Genomic DNA, 14,502 nt, shown 5'->3' with positions numbered 1-14,502 from the left:
GATATGGATGCAAAGACTTGAAAAGAAGTGGGACGTGTGAAGAATCTCATGGCTAATTATGGAATGGACCACACAACTTGAAATGATTTGGAGTACCATCCACTGTCTTATGCATGTGATTCAATTTCAGCACTAGGGCAATTCAACATATTATATTTCGTTTCCTTTATTCAATAGCAAGACATCATTTAGATTTACAGAATTCCGTGTGGTTAAAAGAAATATCTTCAATCTTTCATGATGCTTTGCTGTACAATACATACGAGATACAAAATAAATAGCTTTAAAATATTATATAAAAAATTATATCAACTTTTTTATTCAACACAAAATATCATTAATCCACTTAGGATTGATAGATTCTTTCTAAACTACATTATCTAGTTTTTCATCTTGTGCTAGTAGCTACAAGAATGATTAACATTTTGGGCTCATTTCACAACCATCAATTCAATGAATCAAACTTTATAGTAAGCTGATTCTTATATTGTAGGATATGTAATGCCCAATTCTCATTATGTCATCATCAATTTATATATCATCTATTTCTTTCTGCTTATTCCTCTTTATCTTTATGCACTACTGTGATCGAGCGTGAATAACTTAAGCTAAAGGTTGAGAGGAACTATACCAAATGGGTTTCATGGTCCCTTGAACCTTTGAGGACGCGCATGCAGTGCTGATGGCGAATTTTAGTTTAATACGGTCCTTCTTCGTCATTTTTTTTTTTTACCAAAAATAATTACTTTTTAAGAAAAATCTTTAAAAAATTTTGATCATAAGTTGCTTTAATAATAATAATAATATTTTTACACCTTTTTTTAAAATTTTATTTGCACTATTTCTTTATGTTTTTCCCCGTTGCATCTCTATCTTCTCTTTTTCTTTTTTTTAAACATAAAATAAGTTACATTACCTAATGTCTGTTAACTACATTTTTGAAAGGGCAAACATTGAAGCGATTCATGATTCCCGCGGTACAAATATTTTATCAGCTTATTTGTATGGCAGTGGCTCAACCTTATGTGCAAATCATATAGTTAATATTAAACAGACATACTTTAGGAGGAACATTTAGAGTTAGTAATGTATTATTTAATCGCACTCTTAATTATTAATTACGAGAGTATAAAAATAATTAAAAATAAGGCTTGCATAATAATTATTTTTAATAAATTTTAATCAATAATTAAGAATATTTTCATAAATATGTGTGGCATTAGGAAAGGTTTCCATTGGTCCTTGTTATTTTCTCATAAGTAAATATTATATGATGACGATTTTATGAACAGTAATATTATTTTTACGGACTTGTGTTATGTACTTTCCTTTTAATGATTAAGAAAAAGACAGAGAGAGAAAAGTGAGTACTTCTCTTTTCCTTCTTGTAAAAGGTAAGTACACGGTGAAAATGTTAAAAAAATATATAGATATCGAAAAACATTACTATTTTTCTGAAGTATAAAATTGTGCTAAAGGTTTTTTTTAATTAATAAACTAAACAAATCAAAATACTTTGTAGAAGAGAAAACAAAAAAAGTCGCTCCAATATATTGGCATGAAAATGTATTATCTCATACTTTTTCGGGTATGACTCCTCAATGTGACTAGTTTATTTTTTAAAAAAGACAAATAGTGTCTCAATTGTTAAAACAATCATTAAAAGCAAATTATAATAAACTCATGGTTTTTTAGATATACAAGCACCTAAATAGGTGGGTGCAAGTAAAAGATAAATATACGAGGCCTTGTTTAGAATGTTTATGCAAATTTCTTACGTGATCATGAAAGGGTATGTTCCTTTGTCAAAAGAAATTATTTTTATGCAACAGAATTATATAATCACAAGAGATAGGTGTAGACAAAATAGATTATGTGAAAGAGAGACAGAAAATTTTTAAAATATTCTTAATTTATTGATTTTTTGAAACTATTTTTTTAGTTTGGGATGAATTTGCCAAATCAATATAAATTTTGCCATGTCTGATAGCGAAAGAATTTATTTTTTAAATTTTTTTAGAAGATATTTCGTCACAAATATCACGAAATCCACAAGATCGAAGCACGTGTCAAACATCTAATGATTTTGCTATAACATTGACAAAATTCGTAGATAGTTTAGCCAACAACAGTCCGTAGCTTGCAAGGCAATTACACATAGCAGCGACTGTTTCGCCATTAAAATCGTGAAAGTCGCAAAATTAAAATTAAAAAAAAAATCAAAATAAACAGTAGGAGAGCAGCAATAACACGTGGCAACATAGTGAGAATTTCTACCATTAATAGCGAAATTAAAATTCATCACACCTTTAATGAAACCAATCGTTGGTTGACATGTGGTAGGCGACACATTTACCGTCTCCACCCTTTCTCCTTCTTTCCTCTTTTCATCATTATCTTCTTTCTTCCATTTTTTTTTTCCATCCGATTTCAACACCTTTCTTCCATTTTTTTTCTCAAGTTTATACTATGTGTAGGATTGTAGCTAAAATTTTATAATTTTTATATTTTTAACTTATATTTAACGATCAGTGAAATAATAAATTATAATTTATTAAATATAAATTAAATAAAAGATTCAAATAAGTACAAGAAATTTTAAATTTATATTAATACAAAAAAATCTTATTCCATTATATAAATTTTACTAAGATGTAATAAGAATATTCTTATATGTTAAGTAATTTAAATAATTTTAATTAAAATTTAATAGTAAAATACTTATACGTTATATTCTAAAAAGAAATTAGAGTCTTTCCTACATTGTATTTTGTAAAAAAAAATTATTAATATTAATATAATTAATTAAAAACAAAAAATTTTAAATATTATTTCATATTATCTCCTACTATATCTTCTTCTTTTATATTTAAGTTGGAATAGAAGAAAAATTATCTAATAAGATTTTTTCTTCATCATTTCTATCATTATAACTATCATAATTTGAGTCTTAATTATCTTTATTAATATCATTGCTAATTCTTTTATTGCAACAAATTTATAACTTTTAATTCTAAAAAAATACATATATTAACAAAATAATTTCTAAAGTATTACCTTAATGGTAATCATGACTCATAAGAGTGTTATCATTTTGCTGTGAAAGTGATAAATTTAAATTCATTATTCGTGACAATATTGATAAACTTCTACAAACAACAATATCTACATATAACTCAATAACATTTATATCAGTTTATTGTTGAAATACACTTATTATGTTGTCAATATCTTCATCATCACATATATTTAAAATTGTATATTGTTTAATATTTTTATCAATTAAAAAATATAAAATTAATCTAGAAATAACTTGATTATGATCAAGATTAAATTTCAAATGAATTTTTTTTTTAAGCTTCAAAACTTATTCATCGCTTTATCTTAATCACTTTCTTACTTCCTTCAAAACTCACTTCTTCATTTCTTTCATAGATTCTACTATTCTAATATATAATAATAACAATTTCACTCATCTTACATTTTTACCAAAAAAAATATTTAATATTTAATTTTTTCTAAAATAGAATTCAGAAAAAATAATAATCCTTCACTGATTAATCAATTTATTTAATTGAAAATAAATTAACAATAAATAAATTTATATTTTTAAATTAAATTAACAAAATAAATAAACTAAAACTAACTTGATAACACTCTTAAGCTTGTTTTTCTTGACTAAAAATGAGAGGTATGGTGATGATATATATAGTATGAGCAGATGATGAGATATATAGTGTAAAAATTTCATCATATTATTTATACAATCGACCAAATTATGTCACGTGTCAACTTTTTGAAAATTGTGCAATTTGTATAGCAAAATTTACTCACATTATTCCTATCACCTTAGTTTTGCATTATCTATGATAAAAATGACTTAATTTTGCCAAATATTTTACAAAATTATACAGATGTTGACATGTATCATGATCTAGTTATTTCATGCTTCTAGTAGTGAAATTCGTTGAAAAAATTAAAAATTTAATATTTTTGTCAGCTATTTTAGTGAAACTATTATCATGTGGACAGACTCACTTCAGACAAAAATATAGTTTGAAAAAAATAATAAATTAAGAACTTATTTTTAAATTTACAATATTTAAATAAAAAGACCTACAAAAAGTATTATAAAAATGATTTGAATAATACAAGTCCAGTATTAATATTGCTGCATTTGACGACCTTCCCAACAAAAGTTCAAGCTCCCCCCATTAGATTTCGCACACCCTACATTGGTGTTAGGGCGTGTTCAAAAGAAAATTTAACTTACGACCCCAAAAAGAAAAAATTAACAAAATGTAGGCAGCATAAAATGTTTGAAATCACCCCACTACATACAACCATATATATCAATTAATAAGCATTTTACCGCTTTTTATAATTAAAAATTGAAACACTAAAACATGCTCTTCAGCCTATTCTGTACAGTTAGAAATAGTTCAGTTCAGACCAAACACAAGATTTATATGAGCAAGTTGGTGGAGTTAAAATTGAATATAATTAATAAAATTGATTTTAAATTATTAAGCATAATTAAAACATGTGCCCCAAATTAATCTGGGTCACAATTTTACATTGGAACATGTGCACAATATTGATTCTACATGTAAAACAAACAGACCCTTAGTCAATATGGACGTTGTTATGTCAGCAGACCCTCCTCACATTCATCCAGCACATGAAGTATAATTTATCAATCAGAAGAAGACTGAATTTCATTCAGGCCTATATACTGCTTTCAGATACCCACATTCATTCAACTCAAAAGTTCTAGGAGCTTTCACGGGATGCTTTGTATATCCGGTACGCAGCTATGCACATTGTGGCATTACCTATGACAGTTAGTCCCGCTTGAAGAGCCACCAATACCTACAACTCATTAGAGAATCCCATTCATTTCACATGTTCAATCTAATTCACATTCAATCAGATTTTATTCCAAGATGGAAGAAGCATATATCTATTATTGTTATCAACAAGACAAGTTTCTCACCAATGTCACACTACATTGGTGACAATAAATAATGTACAAGAATGGATCTCACAGCATGTAATCCAAATATTATATTTTGTTGTATTGTTTCAAGTAAAAGATGGTAATGGTACATTGGTTCATGCGCTCAGTTTATTTGTACAGAAATAGCAATTTTTAAGTAACTGCTCAGATTGAGGTAGCTGGTAATATCTAATTCTACACCATTATAAAGAAAGGAAATTCTCCCACTTCATCACTAATTTTTACTTTTTCCATCAGCCAAGTGTTCTGTTTCACTAAGTAAAAGAAGAGAAATTTGACATTTTAAATTAACCGCCGAAGTCCACCATCTCACTTCCTACTTTGCAGAAACTTTTCTTTTTCTTTCGTATGTTCCAATAAGTAGGTTTATACTCAGCTTCTACATCTTAAAAGGAGAAAACTAATACAATCCTTTCATGATGGAAAAAAAAAATGAGTTTACACCTCGGGTTGCACTTGCATCCTGTAGTTTTGGTCACAAGAGATTGATCAAAGCAGAAAGTTAAGTGGTGATGGTGGAAAACAAAACAGACAGATGTTAGCTGGGCTAGAGAACCTCTACCCTCACTTTGTTTGTCCAAATTCAAGACTCCCCACCTCTCTCCCACAAAAAAGAAAAAAATATTTAACGTTTGCATATTTCAACACAACAAAGTGCTTTCAAGGACATTGGTTATAGTCAAAACATGTCTTATAATATAAAAATTGAATAACAGTATTCTTAGTCTAAAGTGCGTGATTCTGAAAGTATCTGTAATAAGAATATCTCCACAAAAGAATGGACGATAGAACAAAATCAGTACTGAGTTTTGAAATGCTCTTAAAATAACACTTAACAAGATAAGCATACAACTCCAGGCGGTTTAGATATCTAAAGATGAGTTTAATGGAATGGAATGAAACAAATGAAATGAAATCGAAGGGAATAAAATGAGAGTAACTTGATGCAATGGAATAGAATGCAATTCAACATGTTCCATACCCTTTCAGCCTATTTTAAACAATCCAAATAATGCAACATAGTATCGTTCTATTTCTCCATTTGCATGATTTTATTTTATATTAGATTTGTAGGAATAAAGAGTAGGAAGATTTAGAATTATTCACTCGAGAATCATGAATCACTTGAATTAATAATTTTTTTCTAAATAATAATAATAGTCCTTCTGTATGAAGGATGAAAAGCCCTCTAACCTCCAAGGACTCAGAGTTATAAAAGAAATGCCATGTGCATGCGCAAAGTGCTCCACCAAGTAGAGGTACCTAGAACAATCAGATTCAGATAAGAAATGATGGAATTGAAAATGGAGAAAAATGAGATGGAGGAAAAGAAAGGGCATATGCGTGGAATAGGTACGAAAGAAATAAACAATACTAGAAAAAGGGAAGAAAAAAAAAAGCAAAATTGAAAAAACTCACCATACCCCAAGAAAGACCCTTCCAAGCTTGATATCCAGATTTCTCAGCGTATTGCCACACCAAAGCCATGGCTATAATCCTTTGAGGAGAAAAAGCAAACAATGAATTGAAAAGGGTAAGTAAAGGGGAAACATCATAAAGCTGAATTAAAGATGGAGAAAGATAAGTTACCATTCAACGACACTGGAGACGTGGACGGCCCACGTGGGCAAAGAGAGTGCATTGGGGGGTTCGTGGAGTTGCAGTTGCAGTGGAAGAGATGAAGCTGGTTCTACCAAGCTGAGGAAGTGGAACACACCCACTCCTAGTATACCCGTTTTCGCTTTGGTTTGAGCTTGCGATTTAACCTTTACAGTTCCACTTCCAACGTCGCTTACTCTTGAATTGCACGGAAAGGGGATTTTCGGAGTACAAGAAGGTTTTGTTAAGTACAACGTAGCCGCAGCCATGGTTGGATTTTTCAGAGACAGTGACTATAACTGCTTCTTCTGATATCGCTGCTCCTGCGTCTTCTTTGTTTTCAATCCATCCCACTTTGGATAACACCCTTTACCCCTTTGTTCATTTCAATAATAATAATAATGCTCAAAAGTACCTATAACTAATATTTGAAAATAAAAATATCAGTTTTTAATTTTAAAGACTAAACTAATTAATAATTATAATTTTAGAGTACTTTAATATATTATTTAATTAAAAAAACTGAAAAAAATTTATGTAATCTGAATAGGAAAAGAAATATATGATTTTTAATTTTCATGAAAAAAAAACTTCTTTTGGGAGCTGAATGGTAATCCGTAAAACAGGATTTAGAGGCTAAACAATTCATCAATAATATGTCCATGTAGCTCGGCCATTGGGTAATTTTTGCACTGAAGCCCAGTCTAATTTATACAGGCCAACATTGCCACTAGGACGAGACATTGTATATAGTATGTAAATAAACCCAAAAAAAGTATATATATATATATATATATTTTAAATTTTAATAACAAGAATGTAATTTTACAAAAGAATTTTGTTTGTTTAAGAAAGAGAGAACCTTGATTCATGATCGGGGTGGATGAGAGATATGTACTTGGTGGCATGTATAATAATTTGTATGAACAAAGGGGCCAAATACAGCCTCATGCATGGAATTAATCTAGATGAGAGGCAACGGGAAGATTAGAGCTAGCACGGTGCCAGTAAGGGCTACGTAAGCCAGAAGTGAATTTGATTGCTTCAGAATATCCACGAAACATTGATTGTTTGTTCACCATCAAATAACTAAAAAAGAAAATGATACCCCACGTTACTGCAAAATTTGACGATATTAATACGTAACAGCATAGATACTTTCTCATTTCCTCCTCTACTTCCTTTGAATCATATAGACAGAAAATCACTCTCTCTCTCCACACATGTGAGAGAGACACTTTTCTAAACTATTAAAATTAAGATTATAATAAGTTAAACTTATACATTCGCCATATTAAAATAATTCGTTAAACCTTAACCTTTTTTGTGATGAATGTAATATTTACCTGGAGAAGTTTCTTAATAATCATTTTATATCTTTTAAATTTTTAATTAATTTTTTTACCAAAAGTTAAGTTGCTTTTTTTTAATATAATAGGCGTGTCCTTTAAAATGTGATCTTACATTTAAATAGATAATTAATCTTTGGCCTCGTCTTGTTAATCCAAAATATGCAACCAGGGACAAACTTGAGTTAAAAGCAGATAATGATGGATCAACTAGCTATGTAGCAGCGGATAGAAAAGCTTGGCTGAGTGGGAGAAGGAAGAACTATCAGACGAAATGAATAAAGAAAAATATTCTGCAGAATTTTTCTGCAAGAGCAGTGAACAGAATGAATCGATTGATCAGTTACGGGAACTAGAGACCACTCTAAATTAGACAAATTGATGTGCCTAATCTGTTCACCAAGTTGTATGGAACGAATCCCAGCTATTAATTAAAAAATTATTACATCAAACGGCAATTTAATTGAATAAAAATGTTCTCGCCTTCTTTTTTTGTGAATATCCCATTATATTTGAATCCAAACAGTTTCCTTAGTTTTACTAGTGCAATCTTGGGTACAAAAAAATAATGGGGTAAACAGGCCTTTTTATTTAAATAATGTTTTTTTAACAACAATTTCTTAAAATAAATATATTTTAAAACTAATTTTCTATTTTATATTTTTTTTTAACTCATCAACAGTCGCACATTATTATTATTTTAATAAAATATCGTTCTAATATTATTAATACTATACAATAAATTAACGCTTATTAAAATTATATAAGTATCGATCAAAATAAAACGATAATATATTTTTATTATTATTTTAATATAATATTTATATTTTTTTAATTAATTTTAATATTATTATTATAAATTAATCGATACTTCTTTTTTTTTTTAAAATTCAATTGCCTCCAAACTTTCGATACTCATCATTTTTATATTTATAGACGGGAAGCTGCATCCATTGTCGTTACAAAATCGCATGCCTAATTTGTGATTCCGCATGCCTAATTTGCGATTCTTCTAGTCCGTTGGATTAGACATATCATAATGCATTTGGAATAGCACGTAGATGTGGATTCATCTGGGTCATACATGGATCTTCCCTGCGACACAACTGCACCACACATCACACTTCATACATGGATATGTTTAATTATTTTTTTTCTCTTCGTTTGATCATTTCTTATAGTCTAAACACACGATGCATAATATCAGTGTTTGCTGTCATTCTTTTATTAATTTAATTAACCAATAAAAATATTTTATATAAAATTATTTAATAATAATAATAATAATAATAATTTTAAAGTCACAATATACTCTTTCGTAATAAAAAAATGATGCTTTTAAAGAATTAGTAAAAAAATACATTTTAAACTGTTGTGCAGCTTTGAAGTGTGGTATTTTATGAATATATTTTTTAAAACACACCTTTAATATGTTATTAATATTACAACACTAATTTTGTAAATTAATTAATTTTTTCAAAAATTTTAAAATCAAATAATTATAAAAGTATGTAAAGAATATATTACTAATTTTTATTATCTTTTTCTTCAAAATATTTATTTATTCATCTTTTCTAAGAAGATTATATTTTATTGATGAATATTTTAATAATAGGAGTTATATTTTTATATTTTTTATTTTTCACCTTATTTGACTTTTCGTCTCTTTTTTTACATTGTATTTTTTTTTTGTCTTTTCTCTTTTTTTTTTATCATCTTATACATTTTAAATATTAAGTGTACAACAGACAATAAATATTCTTCAAGCTTAAAAAGTTAACATATATACAGTGATATATTATTCTTGTGTTTAACTTCTACAGTTAATTTTTCCTTCACATAATTGTGTGTCCGGTGGAAGAATTTCTGGCTACTCCTTTCATGAGAATAATCCCTCCTTGTGATACAATTGCAGCATACATCATATTTTAGTATTATATATTACTAGTGGCAAATTGAGTATAGGAAATTTTGAGCGATAGAATTTTAAAATAATAATAAAAAAAATGAGTATAAGTTAATTTATATCGATAGTATTAAAATTAATTAAAAATGTAAATATCTAACGCTGTATGAGGATAATGTATTAAAATAATAATAAAAATATATTATCATTTCATTTTGTCTGATACTTATACAATTTTAACAAATGTCAATTTTTGGTGTAGTATCCGTAATATTAGAACGATACTCTATTAAAATAATAATAAAAATTTATTATCGTCTATGCATTGCAATACTGCTATTGAGTTAGCAAAAAAAACACCGGACAGATAATTAGTTTTAAAATATACCTATTTTAAGAAATTATTTTTAAAAAAGCATTATTTAAAAAAAAGCCGGGAAAACAAACAAACACAGAAGTTACTGATGCACTGGATTTTATTGATCACAAAAATTGCTTTTGAGGTACCAAATATCTAAAACAATCAGGGTTTTATCCAAGAATAGGAAGCATAGGAAGCAATGCAGTACCAACGCACGCTACGATACAAGATGGACCAATGTGCAGCATACCCCTATATCCACACCTTTCAGGTGCTGTGTTTTATCCCACTCTTTCCTCTTCTAGTCCAAATCAGGACAAGAGCAAATCCCATCAAAGACATAATTGAAGTCTGCAAACAAAATTAGCAACTTATTGCAATAGGATAATATTTTTAAACAGCAGCTATACTTCTCTACATAGTCGCAGACTAGTCACGCAACAAATATGGTGTACACAATAAATGAATTAAAGAAATCAATTTTCTTGACGAAAAACAAAAGCTTTGCATTTTCCAACACAACGAAGTAATCAGCTATGTCACTATGAGTATGCAGTGAAGCATTCAAATCATATATCATTCTTTCCTTTTTTCCAAGGATTTAAAATGATAATTATTCAAGCGGACACGTATGTATGTCGAAGGAAAGAGACATAAAGTGGATTTATATTGCCAAACTTATATGGCTGTAATTGAAGTCTAACTGGAGGGAGAACTTACAGAAATTGCAGGAGGAATAGCCACCGCTGGATCTTCAAAGAATTTATTAGCAAGAGCCAGAGCAAGCAGGCTACTTTGCATTCCTGCCATGAAATAAATACAGTTGTTAAACTAACATGCTATTACAGGAATTTGATGTGTGAAAGTGGAGAAAATTTGAACCTGTTTCAAAGGAAATTGTTCGTTGGAGTGCCTTTGCATCGTGAGAATCACGGAAGATAAATCCACTGAGGATATAGCCAGCTATAAAAGATGACAAATGAAAAGCAACAACAAGCAACAAGATAGCAATTCCCAAGGGAGATTTGATAGTCTCAACATTAAAGGCAAGTGGTGCTCCAGCACAGACAGCAGCCACCAGTACTGATAGTGGAGGCAAGAATGGTCGAATAAGATTGCAAATACGAGGAAAGAAACTGTAAAATGAAACAGCTAAGATGTCACCCTTTAAGTAAACATTAATATTAACAAATTTATCTGAAAACATATTATTAATTACCGATTTAGAAGCAGGCCAACAGCAATAGGTACCACCACAATCTGTGTAATGCTATACACCATTCCTTTTACATCTATAGGCAATCTCTTCCCGATGAGGAACAGTAATAAGAGTGGGGTGACAAAAACTGCAGAAGCAGTGGATAGTGATGTCATAACTATGCTTAATGGTGCCATTTGTGGATCTGTCAGGAATGTAGCATAACTTGAGAGCTGGGCACCACTAACACAAGCCACCAATACAATTCCCGCACCTGATTCATTTTACTGCCAAAAATTAGAAAAGTACATCCCACTCTTTCTAAGATTAAGTCAGACCGTTCTCACCTATTGCTGTAGGTAGGCCAAGTACACTTACTGAAATTATGCAAAAGAGATATCCAAGAAGAGGCTTCACAGCAAACTGACCAATATAACCAGTGACAAGTTCTGCTGGCCTCTTAAATGCCTCAACGAAATCACTTTCATTTGAATTAACCCCAACTGCAAACATCAAAAACCCTAGTGCAGGTGCATAGTATCTGCAAGTAAATCACATCATAACAATACAAATGAACATATACAGAAATATGTTTAAAAAATAAATTATTCGACTGTGTGCATTTTGGGTTTCAGATATTATTTGTTTGCACCATTACATATTTATATTCCATTTTGCATTTGCAATTTAAAGAGATACAGCTTGAAATAAATCTAGATGAGAGCCAATGGATTGTTCCCTTCGTTGCTGCAAATCACATGACTTGTTCCATTGCTAAAAAATGTAAATAATAATAATAAAAAATTTTATCAATAAACTCAGAACATTCACAGACCTGCTGGTAAACCATGTTAAAGAACGGGGGTAGATTAGAGCTAGCAATATACTAGCAAGGAGTACATGAGGCAGATATGAATTTGATTGCTTGAGGATCTCCAGAATAGACGTTGAATTTTGCTCTGTCATCTGAGGAAAGAAACAGAACAAACAAGATCGAAGATAGTCTTAGTTACTATGTTTATCACTGTATGCATGGGAGAAATTTCAGAAGTCAAGCTTGATTACAGGAGAGAAGCCTGCATGCTCTGAATATCCAGGAATAAAACTGGAAAATCTACTAATGTTGATATTTCAGCACACTTTAACAAAAGAACCTAAGAAGAACCACATGATATGACATTGATGCATAAATAGTTGAGGATGGCGATCATGCCCCATTTCAACTAACACAAATCACTCCATTTATATCTCAGTTACCCTTTGACCACTCTCTAGGTTATGGATACCATGCATCCAGTACTGTAGAGCAATAGACAAACAGATGTTTTGGCTGTTCAATTGCAGAACAAAAGTTACTGATTGGCCTAGGTTATGAATTATGATTAAGCTCTGCTAATGCTTAATTGGGATTAAAATGAGTAAATTGAACATTGACGATGCATCTGTACTTTAGTAGCTCCTAATTCCCAATTGTAAATGCCACTGGCCATCTTTTATTATGACATATACAAAAAACGAGGCCATTCATAAGACCAATTAACAGTCATATTTTACAAAAACAGTATAAACATTTGAAATTTATGTTACTCACGAGTTAATTGCCGGTAGCAAACATTTATTTATTATTGTTATTTCAATTAAGGTAGCAAAAAACGGGTGTAGACTGAAGAGACAATGAATTACCTGGGTGGGGTCGGAGGAGTGAATGGGGGGATCGGGTGGGAGGGAATCGGAAGAGTGGAGCGATGCACATTTGAGTGGAAGCTTGGGGCTTTGGTCTACAAAAACAGAAGAAGCATAAGATGATTGTTTAGAAAGAGAAATGGAATATGGGTGCAAAATGAGAAATTACATACATTGGAAATGTGAATGTAAACGAATGGAGAATGGAGAAGAGACACTGTGGCATCTCACTGAAATTGGGGGTTTTGGAAGATTATGAGAAGGGAAGAGCAAGGGACGCGGATAGTGAATATTGTGCAACTGCAACTGCAATTGCTTTGCTCCACTTGAAATCATACTACTGTCAATTTGGTGCACAGCTACTGCACCACGAAAGGAATGGTGAGGAACTTGATTAATCAATCCCCCGACACTAACACTTCTTCGTTCTTTCCTTTCTTCCTTCAAAACTTCACCACCTTTTTACCCCCGAAATAAAAAAATACCCCAATGTCCAATGAACTCGGGTTGACTTTTTTTTTCAAACTTGTACTTCAACAAAATAAATATATAAATTTAAATTAAAACAGTCAATAATTATAATTTTTTTATTTAAGAATATTTAATATATTCTTGTAAATTTAATATAATAAATAGTTTTACTTGAATTTATAAATACATGCTTATTTTAAAATTTTGTCTATTTTAATTTAAAATTTTATTAAAAAATTACTTTTATTTTTATAGTAATTAATAATAATAAAATTTTATTAAAAATTATTTTTTTATAATTTTAATATAATAAATATATATCTTTTCATAAAAAACCTATAAAATTAACAAAGTCTTATAAACATAAAGAGCATTTTATTACTAGCCAAAATTAATGAAAATTATTTGTACACAATTTTGGAAGGTTTTTAAAGTGAGTATATTAAATAAGATTCGGATCATCTGCAATTTTAGAGAAAATTACAACATGTAGTTTACATTTGTTTGAGCGAAACAAAATAAAGAGTAGCAAAAAAATCAGAAGAATAAAAGAGAAAAGAAGAAGAAGAGAGAACACAAGAGAGAGGGAGAGTGAGAGAAGATTAATAGAAAAAAGAAAAAAAGGCTAGATGAGGAGAAAATGAAAGAAGGATGAGTAGGGGTAAAAGAGAGGGAAGGGAAAAAAAGCTAAATGTGAAGAGAATGAGAAAGAGACTAAGTGTAGTTGAAAGAAGAAAAGATAAAAAAAGAAATGAAGATTATGTGGGGTGAACTAGTGGAGAAAATGGAGTAGGGTAAAGAAAGAGAAAATGAAAAAAATGTGGAGAAGAAGGAGATTAGCAACTAAGAGAAGGGGAAAGATGGAGAAGAAAGAGAAACTATTCTATTTTTGCTTAAATAAATTTTTTTAAGCAA

The 14,502-nt window shown here is 29.8% G+C and overlaps 2 protein-coding genes across 3 annotated transcripts; both read right to left on the bottom strand.

Annotated features, from left to right (window-relative positions):
* Positions 1-4,487: 4,487 nt before the first annotated feature.
* Positions 4,488-6,983, bottom strand: LOC113869493 (ycf49-like protein). The gene is made up of 4 exons (XM_027505826.1): positions 6,611-6,983; positions 6,440-6,518; positions 6,215-6,283; positions 4,488-4,872 (listed from the first exon to the last, which is right to left on the bottom strand). Exons 1-4 carry the CDS (start codon positions 6,886-6,888, stop codon positions 4,774-4,776), a joined length of 525 nt encoding a protein of 174 aa, XP_027361627.1. The 5' UTR covers positions 6,889-6,983; the 3' UTR covers positions 4,488-4,773.
* Positions 6,984-10,337: 3,354 nt separating this feature from the next.
* Positions 10,338-13,545, bottom strand: LOC113869329 (probable sodium/metabolite cotransporter BASS5, chloroplastic). 2 transcript variants are annotated; one of them, XM_027505603.1, is made up of 8 exons: positions 13,290-13,545; positions 13,117-13,211; positions 12,269-12,399; positions 11,781-11,974; positions 11,455-11,707; positions 11,118-11,371; positions 10,956-11,038; positions 10,338-10,586 (listed from the first exon to the last, which is right to left on the bottom strand). In XM_027505603.1, the coding sequence occupies exons 1-8, from the start codon at positions 13,450-13,452 to the stop codon at positions 10,503-10,505; spliced, it is 1,257 nt and encodes a 418-aa protein (XP_027361404.1). In that variant the 5' UTR covers positions 13,453-13,545; the 3' UTR covers positions 10,338-10,502. The 2 variants fall into 2 exon arrangements, with proteins under 2 accessions (XP_027361404.1, XP_027361405.1); XM_027505604.1 differs by having other exon boundaries at positions 10,376-10,586; positions 13,117-13,206; positions 13,290-13,334.
* Between the last annotated feature and the right edge of the window lie 957 nt (positions 13,546-14,502).

This window comes from Abrus precatorius, unplaced genomic scaffold, assembly GCF_003935025.1.
Source record: "Abrus precatorius isolate BTA unplaced genomic scaffold, Abrus_2018 Scaffold6, whole genome shotgun sequence".
NCBI classification, from domain to species: Eukaryota; Viridiplantae; Streptophyta; class Magnoliopsida; order Fabales; family Fabaceae; genus Abrus; species Abrus precatorius.
Note: the sequence above shows the minus strand (reverse complement) of the source record. Positions and strands in the feature narration are given on the sequence as shown.

Excerpts from the sequence above, each read along its gene's own strand:
- LOC113869493 (XM_027505826.1), bottom strand. The coding sequence starts at position 6,888 with ATGGCTGCGGCTACGTTGTACTTAACAAAACCTTCTTGTACTCCGAAA. Across the intron at positions 6,284-6,439 it reads AGGGTCTTTCTTGGGGTATG|GTACCTCTACTTGGTGGAGC; the intron begins GTGAGTTTTTTC and ends TGATTGTTCTAG. Across the intron at positions 4,873-6,214 it reads ATAACTCTGAGTCCTTGGAG|GTATTGGTGGCTCTTCAAGC; the intron begins GTTAGAGGGCTT and ends AATGAGTTGTAG.
- LOC113869329 (XM_027505603.1), bottom strand. The coding sequence starts at position 13,452 with ATGATTTCAAGTGGAGCAAAGCAATTGCAGTTGCAGTTGCACAATATT. Across the intron at positions 11,975-12,268 it reads TTAACATGGTTTACCAGCAG|ATACTATGCACCTGCACTAG; the intron begins GTCTGTGAATGT and ends ATTTACTTGCAG. Across the intron at positions 10,587-10,955 it reads CTATTCCTCCTGCAATTTCT|ACTTCAATTATGTCTTTGAT; the intron begins GTAAGTTCTCCC and ends TTTTGTTTGCAG.